Raw genomic sequence first — 16208 nt, forward strand, 5'->3', positions numbered from 1 at the left:
CCCTGATATTAAACCAAACTAATGAGAGCATGTAATCATGATTTCTATGCATGAAAGAGTATTTATCCCACAGCAAATTTTTCCCCTTTTTAATAAGAACAGGTAGCATTTGCATCCACCTCTCACCCTGATAATCATTCTTGGGCTCAATGTGGGAAACAACAATTAATACTGCAGACATGTTGCATCTCCACACCTCAGTATGAAGGAAATCTTGTCAGTATGTGTTTCAGCTTCTCAGCATGTGACTGATGAACAACTATTATAATCATCTCGATTCACACTAGGACACTCACTCCCATCGTCAGATAATTAAGCTGATTTAGTCACACTCAAAAACAGATGATGTATGAGGTTAGTCCTTTAACCACCACAGATCTAAATAAGTTTGTTTATTTGAGCATAAAGAACTTCGAGTGTACAAGATCAGTGAGATACATGTTGTCTCATCAGTGTAGTTTAGTAAAATTGTTTAGACATGTACAGCAGGGATAAAATAAATAAGTACAGTGCAGTGTATGTTAATACAGCCAGAGAGAGTGAACAAGAATCACTGTTCAGTTCAGGGAGACTTGTGTTTTAAATGCATTTAGTAGTTTATTCTAGTGAATAACTTTTTTTGTTCTTCATTCCCACCAGGTGTCCATACGCCGTACACGTACTCTCTGCTTATAGTGGTACTCTTTCAGATGCTTTTTTAAAGCATTTGGAATGGGAAGCATGTTAATTCCATCATAAGTGGTGCAGCTGCTTATGGCTGCTCTGCAGATGTGTTGCAGGGTGAAAGGCTGTGTGCGGTGGATGGGGTTGGACAGCAGGGGTTCAAAGAACATGCAGGAGTTGGGGTCCTTGTAGTGCTCCAACAATCCTGTAACAGTGGGAGCGTGGAAGACACTGGGGTCGTGCACGTCGAAGCTGAAATTGTGGTTCCACTGTTCAATTCGTGCATGGAGCGAGCGGCCGTAGCGACGGAAGCTGACGGAGAAGAGGTAGTCTTCCTGGGCAGAGTCACGCAGGAGAAAAGTGCCTTCAGGCTTTCCTTCCAGCAGCTTCTCGGCCTCGTAGCGGTCCATGACCCCCCAGTAACACGGGAGGTTGGTGATCTGCAGCAGGTCTGGAACTAAACAGTGAATGTAATCAATCTGAGTGTGAATGCGGTAGCCATCATGAGATTTGTGATGCTCAGCCTGAGGAACTATGGCCCGAGAGGGCATGCTGGTTGCCGTCACCTCTGTGTCCACCAGAGGGTCAGAAATAGTATCACAAGTATGAACAGAGGCAGGGGCAGAGGCAGCGGCAACGGCAGAGGCTGAAGCTGAAGCTGAGGCCACCACCTCATCCAGAGTGTCCAAACAACTCTGTAGGAGAAGCTGGTGCTGCTGCTGTCTTTGGAGAAGGAGCTGCTGTTGCTGATGAACGGAGGCTCTGTCAGGCCCGGCTAACTCATTCATACCATGAGCCAGCTTAGGGCCATGCTTGTAGAGAGGGTTAATTTGGGCCGTCACCTCAAACGTGTGGATCTCTGCATTGGGCGGTGGCTCAACACCTTGCTCAATGCTGATGCGCCTGCGCTCTCGCAACCTGTCATCGACATCCTCCACCACAGTTGCTGTTGCTGAAGAGGGGGCACTGCACCCTACTGCAGAATCAACCATGGGCGGCTGAGTAATGGGGGCTGTGTGTTGCTTAATTAGATACCACTTCTGTGCAAGCTCTGATCCTACAGGGAAAGGGCAGTCATCCAACATCAACTCACTGAGATGGATCTTGCGCCTTGAGGAGGCACAGGCAGTTGATGATGACAGAGCCTGGGGAGTTGGTGCTGGTGCCGCTGCAGTGTGTGTCTTTATTGGGAAACACTGGCCCATTGCATCTTGGATTTTTTGCCGGAGAGTGCGATTGCTGCTCGAACCTCTGCCCTCACTTTCACTGGGTGCAGACAGCTCTGCAGCAGAGGTTACTGTTCCCATCCCTGGCCTGGCTGTTACCCGTTCTTGTCCTAATAATGAGGCAGCAACTTCCAAACCCTGCCATCTCCAGGTCTCCTTTGGAGGTGAGGAGGAAGATTGGTCCCTGGTCTCCAGGTCACTCAACAGCTCACCATACTCAAAGCCATCACTGACAGGCCGCTCAGCTGCTGGTTCATGGGAGGAGAGACCTTTTTTCTTCCCCTTTCCTCCTTTCCGTCCACTGCCAGCATCTCGTCTCTCCTCTGAACGGCTCTGTCTCACTTTGGGACGGGCCCCCCTCTCTCGATCTTTCCCTCTGTTTAAGGACTCTTTGGGTAATGACATTATTGATTACGTGGTGAAACGGCAACAGTTGCGGCACTCCTGGAAGTTGCTGAAGGGTGTCTTGAAATTGCAGTTAGCTTTTGGTAAGAACTTTTCCATCTACGTCCCTTGTTTCAGGCATCATTATCACTGTCCATGCATCGCTGGCATCAAGAGTTAAAACAATCTGCAAAGCAAAGTAAGAGTTCTTCTTAAAGATCATGATTCATTGTTTTATAAATATTTTTAAATTACTTGTGATACACGCTCAGTTGCAAGCTTGTTGACCTATTTTAAACGGCTGCAAACAAGACCTCTGCTCAAAATTCTACCTTCAAAATGTTCGCTTTTTGCTTACACTTACACACGGAAATGCACATATTTACAATTGGAATGCTGGCCCCAGTTAAATTTTGCCATTTTTGCTTGAAAATAACCTAAGATGAATACTCAGTTGAAAGGCTGTTTCCAGCTCTAGTTGATTCAACTGAAGTTATGTTGGAGGCTGTTTGTGGCGTTGTTGAATTGTATGGCATTATACATTTGACATTTTAACTGTCTATGAGAGGAGTATTCTTTGAATTTAAGGCATTTTAGGAGAGCTAACAACACAGCCTTCTTCCAGCATGGTTAATCACATCACTGTGCTGCTTCTGTCGCCTCGAGCTCTGGGAGAAAGACGTCCTGTGCTCGAAGTGCTCTTGGTCTGCTTGTTAGCTTATCCAACAGTGATGTTACTGGCGTCTCTTCTGGTTCCTGGCACGTTAAGTTATAATCTATTTTCAAAACACACAACTGACCCAGGGTCAGGTACACAGAAATCATGTTTCTTAGAAGAGATACATCTCACTAAACAAACAACTTCATCTTCAAAAGTTGATACTACTTCAAAGTAACACTAACCATTATCCTCTATATCTCCTCTTACATATTGTGTGTCTTTCAAAGTTACGTTGGGCGTTAGATTCACAACTTCATAACTTAAATTACCGTAAACACTCGTAAGGATCCACCACAAAGCAGTTAGCTAATGGTTTTGACCGCCAGAAAACAATAAGTGACAGCGCTGATCTCTTTATTTTTTAGTCCGATTGCTGTCTCAACTCAACATCCTCTTTTCGTCTTGAAATCACATCAACTACTATCGAGAGAAAGTAAACGCTCGATAAAAAAAACGAAATTTCCTAACTTTTTTCCCCACAAAAATGTAAGCTAACGTTTGCATGCGTCTAATCCTTACAAGATATCAAACTGTTGAGGAAAATCGACAACTCAATCACCCATTTACAGTCAAACGTATCAAGTGATAACAGTAACGTTAGCAAGCTAAAATCGTTAGCAAACAGCTGTTTATGGTCGGTAAGCTAAGTTAGCATTGCAGCTAGCTATCTGCTAACTTGGGAATTCTTTACTGTGTGAGGAAAGGTTAAGTTGTATTTATGGCAACTTCTATCTAGCTTTCTCAACTGTAACACAAAATGTGAACATACCCAAGCAGTTGTTCTCAAGTTTCGCCACGAATGAGCTCCTGTTTCTTCTTAGACAAACTAATGACGGTGACAAAAAGGCGGCTAGCTCACATTAGCCTGACAAATGAACAGCTGAAACCGTGCAACCCGGAAGTAAAAAGTAATTGGAGTAATTTATCCAGTAATGTCGGACCATTAAAGGACATCTGTAATATAAAAAAATGAGGACAACAGAAATAGCCGAGAGCTGACTTTTTCGATTTGAAACAGAATAATCGGACACAAATACAAACCACAAGTGAAGTTGCAAAAGAACTGAACCTCTTTATTTGGACTGTCAATAATCCGACGGATGCTTCACTTCAGACCATTCTCACATACGAGTGACAGTAAAAAAGTAGAGTAAGCATGGGATGTAAAATGTTCATAAAATATTAGAAAAATGTCTGGGGAGTCATTGGAATTAAATATAAATTGTACAAGACAAATATATATAATGGTGCCTACAGGTGGCTCCATTAATTCAATAATTAAGCCTGGCAGGGACACTAACATGATCTTGGGACCACTTGGTAGATGTCTCCATTTGACACAGGCTCTGTACCTCCTAGTGGATGCTTGTTTTTTGAAAATACACAAGGCTGAACATATGAAGTGCATTTCCCAATTAATTTCATGCATCACTGGAATGTAAACATGGAGTAAACATATTCCTTGGCCTGGTATTAGTGTTCAGTTTACTCACAATCACATAATTTGTGGCTCAGATAAGCATCGTCATCCCCTGCTGCATTCTCACTACGCAAACACTTCAGCAGGAATCTGCTGCATTGTACCTCTGTGTCTATTTGCAGCAATACATCGGCTGTCCAAAGCTACAGAGGCTATGAAAAGGATAATCTGAGCCATTTGTAACATAACACAATCGATAAACGCTATTGTGAATAGTGAAAAAATAAGATTGCCAAGTCTTAAAGTTGTCAGCAATGTTAACTTGCAGAACTTCGTTGCAGGCATGAGAGTGATGCTTTTAATAAGTCAGATCTATCCAAGAGCCCGCTCTGAAGAAATCCATGACTAGAATACTACTCAAGACCATTAAATCAACATAGTGAGGATCCTGGAGCTGTGCATTTCAGGCACCACATGAACAGTTCATCAGGACATGACAGCTAAAAGTTCAAATTACAAGGCCAGGAAAGCTTTTCTCTCACCCATCACCGCATGACTTGGAAAGGAGGTGTTACAAGCCTCATACAGTTTTCACTTGAAACATCTACTGAGACTCATACGGAGTGCCTGGACTCGGGAGTAGAAGGCTTTTCTTTTCGGGCTCTACCTCGCCAGCTCATGTGCGAGAAGGCGTCAGTTCTTTAATGTGTTACATAGTGAGACAATGGAGTATTCATGACATCACAGAACATGAACTGGGCATTATCCCAGAGAGATGTAAACAGTGACATTTTAGGTGATATAAACATACACATTAGTTGCAAGATTTCTGCTCTCTAGCTGTTGGTGACTCTGGCCACCATCAACCATCATGTCCTCTATCTACAACAGTGCTGTATTAGTGTGGCAAAACATGCTATCATAGAAAATAAGCATAAGTTATCAATATCATGGGAGAGTAAAAAATACAATTGGAAAAAGATATCCGTAAATAACCATCTTTACTAGACAGACCTCCTATGGCTCCGCTGAAATAAAATATGAATGGTTATCCCTGCCTTATAATGCAACCAAAAATGATCCAAAGTTAAGACCATATTACACGTACATGCACCTCCGCTCTGCCACATTCAAAGACAGAGGCTGTATAAGACAGTTTTTGATTCAACACTGATACCACATGATAATGTTAGGTTTCTGAGACTGAAACACACTGAGACACAAACAGAAAATATGGACACCATCAAGCACCTTGAAAAGTATGATTCATCAAATCATCATGTTGGCCGTTTGAGGAAGAGGGCACTGCGAGGGTGAGGCTCTGCGCTCTGAAGCATTTATTACAAGACCAAGCTTCATTTTCCTGAGCCAATCATAAGGGGGCCAGAGGGTTGAGATGGGTTTCATTTAGTTTTCTCACCCAGCATTAGAGTGTAAATTGAAAACACTCTACCCTCTTCGCTTTTATCAATTCAATATCAAATCAGCTCTCGCACAGTACAAACCTCACCGGCCCTTATTCACCCTTCTGGGCATTCCTCGGCTCAAAATGAGATTCATCATCATTTATGTAGTAGGGCATAAAATAACAGAGACAAATTGCAGCTGGCATAAATTCTTCGAACTGCTGTTCTTTTTAAAAATAGTATACCATTGTGTTGCATTTCACCACAAATATCCTTCTCAAATTAACAATCACACAACCCTTTTCTTTGGCTTTGAAGAAGTGTAGGGGAGGACAGTCACTTCTACTTTACGTGTTCAGGGGAAAAACAACCAAGACAAAAGTATGCCTACGGTTGGACTGCAAGCATTTCCTCAACCCTTTTTCTCCTCCCTTCGCTGCCACAAAAAACACCTTCTCTAGAGAGGATAAAAAGAACAAAGGAAAGCTGTCTAAGTTCTGCCTGGGTCAAGAAGTTGGAATGAGCCCACTCCGCTGAGCTGACAATTCGGTCTGATATCAGACCTAAATTTCAACCAACAAGAGACCCCACTAGCACAGGTTAAAGAACGATTAGGGTGGATATGTGTTGGTATCTGTCTATCAACACCTGTCTACAAGTGGAAACTCTGTGACTGTATCCTTGGGCCAATTACAGCTGAGTGGCTAATATCATGGACATTTTAGTAAAAGTGCCTTACATCTGGCTGAGAATTTTCTGGATTTTCTACACATCACGTGGTGCTGCGGCTGTCAGTGTGTTCTGGAAGGAAGCCTTGCTCCAAGGCAGGAGGAAAAGAAGAGTAACTCATAGGGCAGAACCCATTTAAGAGAGCACCAATCCACCGTTTTTCTCTCAGACCACGGCAAACTGAGCCTCTGCACATCATGCCACAGTCCTGCAGGTGACATGGAGCAGATTGCTTTTTTTTCCTCTGTCTTGCAATATAATAATCATCTGTATTCCATTTTCAATAAACTTAGCTGTATATAATAAAGTACAAAAATATTAGAGAACATATACACAGTTTTTTTTGTCATTTTGTAGTGACTGCTTTGCCTGGTTTTCTTAAGCATACGCGTTATCTTTGTGCTGGGTGATGAGGAACTTAACAGGCCTCGACTGAAGTGTATTTTTCCTTTCGTCTTTTCATATCGTTGATGTCCGGTCTGTTCCATCTGAGGAGGAGATTGGAAATAAATATGATTCAAGACATTTCCAATCACTAAATATGATGTACCATTCACATTTCATCCCTAATTCACTGTTGTAAAGCTCTACTCATTTTTCCTCCTTTCCCAGAGGCAGGAAAAGTTAATGGTGCCTTTTTAAAACGTGTCTATTTGTGTGTATTAATACGGCACGCCAGAAGTTCAACTTAGCATAGCTCATATTTCTGAATAAGCAGCAGTTCCTTCAACAAGCTGAGAGAACAGATCCTCACAGATGAATGAAAATATATATACGAGAACCTGACATTACTTTGGAGCTACACTGTCCAAAATATGCGTTAATTCATCTGGCGATGTACTGAAAGTAAAGTTGGATTGTGTATACAGACACAAAAAGACATCAGTGAGGTTATCCATCTCTCAGAAAGGAAGGAAACTAGTTTAATTCACTGAATTCATGCAGCGGGGATACGTTTCTACGTCACAAAATACAGGGGATACAGTAAAATAATAAGCTTTGAACTTGTTTGACATGATGATGCAAATTTTGTCAATGAAGTATACACCATAATACCACACAGAGGTACGTCTGCATCGTTTTCTCTCCAGAAGAGCAACCCAACTACGAATTGGCTAATGATATTGTATAATTTAGATGTAATTAAATATTAATATACAAATATAACTAATGACAAATGAACTATCAAAGTCAACAGACTCTTTCGTCTGTTTGCACAGGGCAGGTTGTGTGCGAAGAAATTATTATGAACACAAACTGTTCTTAAAATCCTCTCTCTCAGTGCACGGTTATAATGTATAACAAGGTTGGTAGTTGTGTGTGGCCTACTTAGTAGCGGGCTGCTGAGGACACTTACCCCCTAAGGCATGCTCTGTCATACTGAGGCACAGTGACTCCAGCGTGGGGTTGATCTCCAGGTCAGCACCTGGAACTTGGCATTCTGAGGGAAGAAATAAAAACAGTTTCAAACCACAGGAAGATTAAGGTTTGTATTACAGCTGTTTGGTCCACTTCTACACGTTCGATTCCTTGGTTTGCTATGGTCTGTCACAGCAAATGCACAAAATGAAACATAGTTCTGTAATCCTGAAAAGACTTTATAAGAGAATTGTAGTGGAATTTGTAATACTTACTGTGAAACAGTAATACTTAACAGCCCATTAGCTATATAGATTAAAGTCAGAAATGCAGCAAATTATTTTGCTGCTGTGGGGATTATATACAATCCAAACAAACAACAAGGGGTGCCCTGACGTCCCAAAAGGCTGAGGGTCGTGTCACATGATCCGTGACATCCCCAGATCAATTCTGGCTGAGGACCTGTGTCCTCTTCTTTCCTGTTTGCTGCTATACTGCTCTATCCAAAGGTCCTGCCACAAATTCAAAAATACCAAAAAGTAATCATTAAAAAAAAACAAAACCCTAACATCTTGATGACATGGTGTTCACAGCATCTCGGGTGCATGCTAGGCATGTCACTTCTACTCACTAAAGCAGGGCATACAGAAAAAGGTGCAATAAAGAAAACATCACCCTGTCAGAGGCAGGGGCAGTGGCTGATATTTCCCCTCCTGTCTCACAATAGCAACGTATATTAAATTATTATAATAAAAAACAAGTTTGAGGAAAGTATGATAGCTTGTGGTGATGTAGGGATCAGCACCCGCCACCCACTTGAAAGCATTATTTTCTCTGATTTATAGACCGACACCAGCGTTGCATGTAGTATAAAATGGCTATGAAATGAGTTCCTCGCTGTAGACATGGAAACTTGTTATCTCTGGGTTCACACATCTGTGTAAGTTCTAAACCTTTGGCTTTCACACAGTTGTACTCTGTTACGGAAACATCCCATGATGACTCTGTTGAAAAATGACAGGGTCATTACAGATGAATCTGCAATGCTTGTGTGTGGCATCCGGCATACACAACAAGGCAACCAAAAGGTTATGTATAACTTTCGAGGTTACAGATTGTTCACTGCAACACGCGGCGAAGCTGTCTTGTTATTTTGTCCTTGGCACAGAGGGAGCGCAGCAGCTCTCTGTTTTGGCATCTGACCAAATAGCCTTTTTGTTTTTTGTTTTTTCTTTAAGAACAAAAATTGCTAACCTGTGTTAGTCGCAAAACCCTCACAGTAACTAACAGTAAAATCTGCCATTTCCAAATAATTTCTACGCTCTTGCATGCTCTATGCACTTGTTCTATTGAAGAAATACAGAGGCTTGACCTCAAGAAATACCTTGCTGCTGGAACATGAGCATGGTTTGTGGGGACGTGTGGACAGGGAGTGAGTGGGTCCGCTGCACAGAGCTCCGACTCTGACTTGGCATGCTGTTACTGCCTCCAGGGTTGGCAAACCACAGGTTCTATAGAGGAAAACACAAATTTTCATTACGCAAATGTCACTCATCCTGGTTGGTCGACATGGTTTGCTTATCTTTCAGCTAAGTCATTAAGCAGAAACTCTTCAAGCTAAGATAATGATCAACTTATATCAAAATGTGATGCTTCTAACTATGCACGCTGTGTGTACAGATTAAACTGCCAAAGTCTTCTGTTATATTTTTTTCCACTTGTTGTCCTTTCAGAAAAAATGTTAACTGAAGTATATTATTACTCCTTGGGCGTATCATCGAGAAAGTCCATACCTTCAGACAGTGAAAGGAGAAGAAAATCTTTCAAGGCTAAAAATATGAAGACGAGTTAAATTAATCCTAAAAAAATTCTAAAAGCTGTGAACAGCTTATATCCCAAATAATTTCCCTTCACTTCAAATAATTAGAAAGAAGGTGAGACATCACTGATGTATGTGGTCAGTCCAAAATATAAGGCAAGATGCACAAACTGTCACAAACAGGTGTGTCATCTGATGACAGGGACACTCACTTGTCTACCCTGGCCGGTCAGTGCAGGACTGGTGAGGGTGTGGCGAGGAGATGCTCCCCCGAGCCCACTGGGACTCAGAAGACCCAAGCGCCCAGCTGGGAGTCCACGAGGGGTCATCTGGAATTGCCTTTGGCCCCGCCGTGCTGCACTTCCACTCACAGAGCCTGCTGTGGGGAGGGAGTTGGATCCATACGTCCAGCTAGAGTGGAAAAAAATAAGAAATAAAAAGGAACATATGTCAGAAAAGAGAGGTAAGAGAACTGCATGTTCAAATGCTGAGGGTACTTTACATGAAATGGCAGCTGCTATTTGAATGAGTGAAGAAGAAAAGAGAAAGAACAGAGAATGCAAAGTAAAAATTAAACAGCAGGGATGAGTGCAGAGAGAATGTAACATTCAGTCGGACTGACATCTCCCCCGCTGAAGAAGGAGATCAAAGGTAAAAGAGGTCTAGCACAGTCTCACCCTTTCTGTCGGTACACAGGCATGTCCAGCATAGCTTTTCGGGGGAACAGACGAAGCAGTTTGAGGACCTGCTGCTTCCAGGAGACCAGCCTTTTTTTGTGAGTTTCTGAGAAAGCCTGACACAGAGAAAGAGACAGCAGGAGGAAAATGGCATCAGATTTTCAAAGAGCAATAACGGCTCTTCGACAGATCTTCTGACTTTGGAATTTTTAAAGGAAAAGGCCAGTTTTATTCTTCATTTCAAGAGTAAAAACTATAGATGATTACAAGATTCTCTGTTTGTTTCCATCAATTCATATAAATGCATCTATACTGCTCTTTCATTGTTTAATATTTATGAGGTATTGCTGTTTTGAACTTTAGGACTATGATTAGGTGCGCTTAAAACACTGCTCAAATGCATGCATACATATGACTTAAATGAATTCAGCAAATGAAAGAACCAAATGTTAAGGTTCTCACCTCATGTGCCAGACACTTCTCAATAAGCTGAAGGTAACAGCTGATATTCTCCTCATCCGGCCTTGACACCAGCAGCTGGGTGCATACTGAAACAAACGGGGAAAAAAAGGCACGCTTTATCTATTCATGTCCTCCGAGAAAGCTTGGATCTGAGGAATGTGTGTGGATCTGGATCATTTCTTCTGAATACTGACATGGAGAAAAACATATTTAATGCCTTATTACAGTATTTTATTATGCTGAAGTTTAAAGAGCACAGTGCTCACCTACGTAGTCTACCATCTATATGTAATCATTGTCAGTCTCAGGGGGGACATCGGGCTCTCACCTTTTCCCATGACGCGGGTGAACTGTCCAGCAATGTCGCCCTCTGAGATAGGTGTGGCTGGGGAGTCTCCATCACAGGGAGGTGGGTTGTGGGACTGGAAGCTCTCTGAGGCCGGCTCTTTGTCTGCTCCTGTTTTTGTGGCTTCTGAAGGGGAGGTGGCAGTGTCCGGGACAGTGGCCGTGTCCGGGGTAGTCTGTGCTGCACTGGGTTGGCTGTATGCCTTGATGGGGGTGATGATGATCTGTTGCAGCTCTTGCAGGGCGTTGCGCAGATTTCCCCCTTCCAAAATATCCTGCCATGACATGACAACATAAGTTTTATGTGCTATTCGCTGCAATCTTTGGGTTTAGGGAGGATTGTATGAGTAGAAATTGAAAATATAGATAGCCTTACTGACATGCAGATTGGACATTTCTCAAAGGAACTAAATCAAGTGCCACATGACCACCAATGAGCACATCCTCAAGTGCATTTTTCATCAGCATGAGTGAAAATTCATCAAGACATAACATTGTTAACCCTTTCTTAAAACACAAGAAGAACATCATCATCCCATTTGAATTACCTTTTCTAAAGACTTGAGAACACTCTGCCTCTCTCGCAGTTTCTGGATACTCAAGGCAATCTTATGTCGTGCTCCTTTAGTGACATTCTAAGAAGGAAAATAACAAGACGGCGTGAGCGGCAGGCGAGTCATTTGTTGTGGGAACACAGTGCAATCTATAGATACTAAATAATAAACCTAATCACAATTTGTTTCATTAAAGCCAGGGGGCAGAGGCAAAAATCGCACCATTTGTATGTTTGACTGCCTCGATGTAACTGTGGGGTGCGTTGCTTAATTTCATGCCTCATTGAGAGTTGATGTATCATCAGGTTTGAGGACAGTAATGATCACAATTGATAAGGAGGGTGGAATAATCAAAGCCTGGCCATAGTCTATGTAAAAGGGAGGCTTAAAAACCTGCGACTCCAGGTGCTGCTCTGTGAGAATCATCATCTCTTCATAGGTCATCTGGGAGAAAAGTGATGCATATTTATGAAGGCGAAGACTCTTCAACCATGCAGGAACATCTAAAACAAATACACACCAAAGAGACAAAAAAATACTGTTACATTTCGGCTTATATCACCACAGCTGTTGGCTGTGCGCGGCTTTTACCAGAGCCAAATGCCAAGAGCCACCATGGCTCAGTTAGGTAATGAACTCCATAATGACCTTTCATGCCACTGCCATCCTCCTGGAACGTGTTGCGACTGGAGCCCTGTTCTTCTGTCTGCTCACTGCCTGAGGAGGCTACGCTGCTCTGGGGCGAAAGGGGCGCGTGGTCTGTTGAAATGAAGTTCTGTCGGCCCCCTGCATCATCTTGACTAACCCACTCAGAGCCACAAGCCTGGGGACTGGAAGGAATAACGGACATGGACTTCTTCAGAGGGCTGGGCTGCATCTGTCCACCCAAACCTGGCATGGGAAACAATCAATATATGAGGGAAACAGAAATTCAGGGGAATTCCAATAAAATGTTAACTTTAAAATCTCCCCAAAAAAAAAATACACAGTTTACACAGTATGGAGTATATATTATGTCCACAATGCCCCCTGCTGAACTATTTCCTCTCAATGACACAACATTACCTGTGTTATTGCTGTTGATGGGAGAGGACATGCTGCCCGGAAAAGACATGTGTCCATTTTGGCCTGCTGGAGACGTGCTGGATGAAGGGGATTTGTCGTGCCAGGCGTGTGCAGGGTCCAGAGACTCAGCAGAGCCGGGCCATTCATCTGACCCCTGGTGCGCTTGGTAGGGGCTAGATGGGGCCCGGGGTGCATAGCCACTAGACAGGTGTTCCTCCAGGTGGTTTAGCCACATGGCCAAAGAAGTGCGGTCATCCAAAGTAGTGGCAGGGTGGATGAGCGCATAGGACAGCAGCTGTCTGCTTTCTTCCACAAACAGGCTACTCTCAATAGTGTGACTCAACACCTTCTGAAGCAGCTTCATGTACTCACATTTGGCCTCACTGTTACGTGGCTGCAGCAGAGGCAGATGGGAAAGCAGCAAGGACACAACCTTCTCCTTTGGCTCCTGATTCCACTGACTGACAATTGCTAATGACAAAGGGAAAACGGAGAATTTCACTTGCAATTAACCTTTCGTTACTGGTTTGATACATATCTTCTTCCATTGTAGGAAGAGACAGGACGATTCGCCATATGCAGTATGAGTATGACTAAGATATATTAAAAGACTAAAAAAACTCAGCTACCTGCATTGTTGGCTTCAGCTTCTAGGATGTGAATCTCTGTGCAGTCAGCCAGCCAGTGTTCAAGGCAGATGTGTAAGAAGCGAGCCTGGGTGCGGGACACCCTCTTCAGGAGGGACAACAGTGCCACCGTCTGTTCACACTCATTCCAGCCCTTGAACCAGTCTGTGAGGATACCTACCTGGTCTCGGAACATCATGGCGTGTCTCCTCAGTGGGGAGAACAGGAATGTGTGGATGGGGAGGGGGGTACTGAAAAGACTGCTCTTTCAGGAACACACTGGATCAGTCTCACCCCGCACAGCGGGGTCGTATTTGCAACAGTCCTGGGATCCCCTCAGACTGGACCGAGGGGTCCTCACATGGTTCAGGTGCAGAAGGAACTGCAGACAGGAGCGCCGTGCGGATTAATGGGAAGAGGTCTTATGAAGCGATGTCAAAAGTGTGTGCCAACTGCAGCTGATAATGCACAAACAAGCTTTTTTTGCACTCTGGCAAGTTCAGGATCACATCATCTGTGCCCTATTAAGTCAAAAAAAGAAAAAGTTAGATGATATGCATTCAACATGAAATCAGCCACACTTTTATATATAAACAAACATAAGGGCTTTATCAGATTAAGGCCATCTACTGATCCCACAGACTTAGTACTGGAATATGTTCTTCTTATGATATTCCTGTTATATTAAACAGTCTGGTTTATATATATATATAAAGATATATCTATATATAAAACTGGACATATATTTTTCTGCCATAAAACAAAATTCAGGATTTTCATGGTGCACATGGTTCATCAGCTTCAGTGATTGGCAAACTTAATAGATGGTGAAATTAGACATATTAATTAAGACTTTATGGCACACGCAGGACAGAAACACCGCTTCAAACTTTCACAATATGCAAATAATCACAGTGAAAAGGAGTATGATAAAATACTTGAGGTTTATAATTTTCTAAATTACCTATATATATATATATGTGTGTGTGTGTGTGTGTTTGAAAAAGGATATGAGTAATATTTAAACTAATCTAGCAAAGTAATTGCTGAGCAATCATTAGAGTAAAGGTGTTTTTTGAAATATGCTTTTACAACACATTTAATCATTTCATATGGACTCTTGTCAAACTTGCTCAGGCTGCTTGAGTCACTTCATCATAACAAAGGTACAAGTCATGGGTAAAAAGTGTGCCGAACAAGACATACAAAGGGTTCAGGACGAGGCTGGGAGGAGCACTAAACGCATAAGAGGCTTCTGTCCGAAGAACAAAGGCTGTCAGCTGTACCCTGTATTTACAATAGCTAATTACAATACAGCAGTTACCTGTTTCTGAAGAAAAATGAAACACAAACATAAGCAGTAACCAGCAAGGGCAACAATACACGCCATAACTACTAACTGCCAACACTGCAGCCAGTACCACCTGTAACATCATGAGCTATAATTTTCATTACAGGACAAACGTGAGTGTGTGGCTACAAACTGTGGTCAGCAGACAGCTGCTGTGATGCGAGGTTCAGGAAATTAATGCAGACTAACATTACACCCAGCAGCCCTGCATTAGATGGCCAGAGCTCTGTCCACTGTTGTTACACTACAAGCAAAGCACCAGACACAGTATGGACCTTTCAAAGCAGAAGTACCATGCCAAAAATCACGTGACCACACCAAACCGAGGCCTCGTCAGAGAGGTGTTGCACTGGTCTTGAGGGTGTTCTTGCCGTAAACTTGCCTCAGTGTTTAACTCGTTTTCAAGTGGTCGGTTCTTAAACTAGAAAACTTGTTGAACAAAATCGCAACAGTGTAAGCAGCAACACTGACTTGTATTATGAGTGTGTCATCACAGTATGAGAGCTACATCCATCCATACAAATAAGAAGGGTTTTGCCAATAGATGTCGCAATTTTTGACTATCAAATGCTTCGAAACAGTGAGCCATTTTCAACACAACTGCTTCATAGTGATTCAGTGTTTCAGAAAGCCTCGTTTCCCCCACCACTAGCTTGCTCGGCCTAGTGAGTGGTGAGGGATTCAGGACTTGTATTGTTTTTTTCGTTAACGCTGTTGCTGCCCCCTTTCTCCGTTTCCGACTTCAATTTTAGCGGTGCAAACAGTGTGGTTAAAACGCAGTTTTAATCGACAGCAGGTTGTAGATAGCTGGCTAGACAAAGTTATGTGAGATGTGATTTACAATAAATGGACTCAAAAGGGTCGTTGTTTACCTTTGTCAGATGTCACAGGTTAGCGAGCTAGGCTAAAATGCTAAAGCATAGCTAGCTCGACGGTAGGGTAGGGATAGCTAGCAGAAATGCTAGCCCTAGCTTCTTAGGTAGCAAGTTTTGCTAACAGATGCAATAACGTTAGCTTAGCTGAAAGAAGCGTAGATTTCGATCCCATACGAGGTATTCCTTAAGGATATTCCTTTACAGCGACAAGATCCCGTGGTTTCAAACATATCATGTTTAAGAATGTATGTACAAAATGTTTATTGCAATGCAGAAAATAGCGAGTGTACGCCTGGAGAAATCTACTTCGATTTGAGTTGACGTAAGACGTGCGTGCAACGTCAGACGTCTGAGCGATACGTAGTGTTTTGTTCCACCCACAGTCTGGAAAATAAAAAGCCTCCCGTTCTGGAAAGTAAACACAGATCATCTCTTGTATGCAAGAGGAGGCTCAGTGGACATGGTCACAATTTATGGCAGTTTATGGCCAGCTACGTGAGCTACGGCCACCGTACGCGATAGTGGA

General features: G+C 42.8%; 2 protein-coding genes across 3 annotated transcripts; both read right to left on the reverse strand.

Moving 5' to 3' along the window:
* Positions 1-377: 377 nt before the first annotated feature.
* Positions 378-3912, reverse strand: socs9 (suppressor of cytokine signaling 9). Of its 2 annotated transcripts, none has more exons than XM_046389435.1 (2): positions 3764-3912; positions 378-2460 (listed from the first exon to the last, which is right to left on the reverse strand). In XM_046389435.1, exon 2 carries the CDS (start codon positions 2292-2294, stop codon positions 627-629), a length of 1668 nt encoding a protein of 555 aa, XP_046245391.1. In that variant the 5' UTR covers positions 2295-2460; positions 3764-3912; the 3' UTR covers positions 378-626. The 2 variants fall into 2 exon arrangements, with proteins under 2 accessions (XP_046245391.1, XP_046245392.1); XM_046389436.1 differs by lacking the exon at positions 3764-3912 and adding an exon at positions 2912-3090.
* Positions 3913-4046: 134 nt separating this feature from the next.
* On the reverse strand, positions 4047-16031 carry LOC124059444 (protein Smaug homolog 2). Its single transcript, XM_046389434.1, has 13 exons — positions 15680-16031; positions 13460-13977; positions 12831-13301; positions 12414-12656; positions 12159-12268; positions 11760-11846; positions 11195-11486; positions 10867-10952; positions 10405-10520; positions 9940-10138; positions 9293-9419; positions 7907-7990; positions 4047-7037 (listed from the first exon to the last, which is right to left on the reverse strand). The coding sequence occupies exons 2-13, from the start codon at positions 13653-13655 to the stop codon at positions 7009-7011; spliced, it is 2040 nt and encodes a 679-aa protein (XP_046245390.1). The 5' UTR covers positions 13656-13977; positions 15680-16031; the 3' UTR covers positions 4047-7008.
* Positions 16032-16208: the final 177 nt, after the last annotated feature.

This window comes from Scatophagus argus, chromosome 5 (assembly GCF_020382885.2).
Source record: "Scatophagus argus isolate fScaArg1 chromosome 5, fScaArg1.pri, whole genome shotgun sequence".
NCBI lineage: Eukaryota > Metazoa > Chordata > Actinopteri > Scatophagidae > Scatophagus > Scatophagus argus.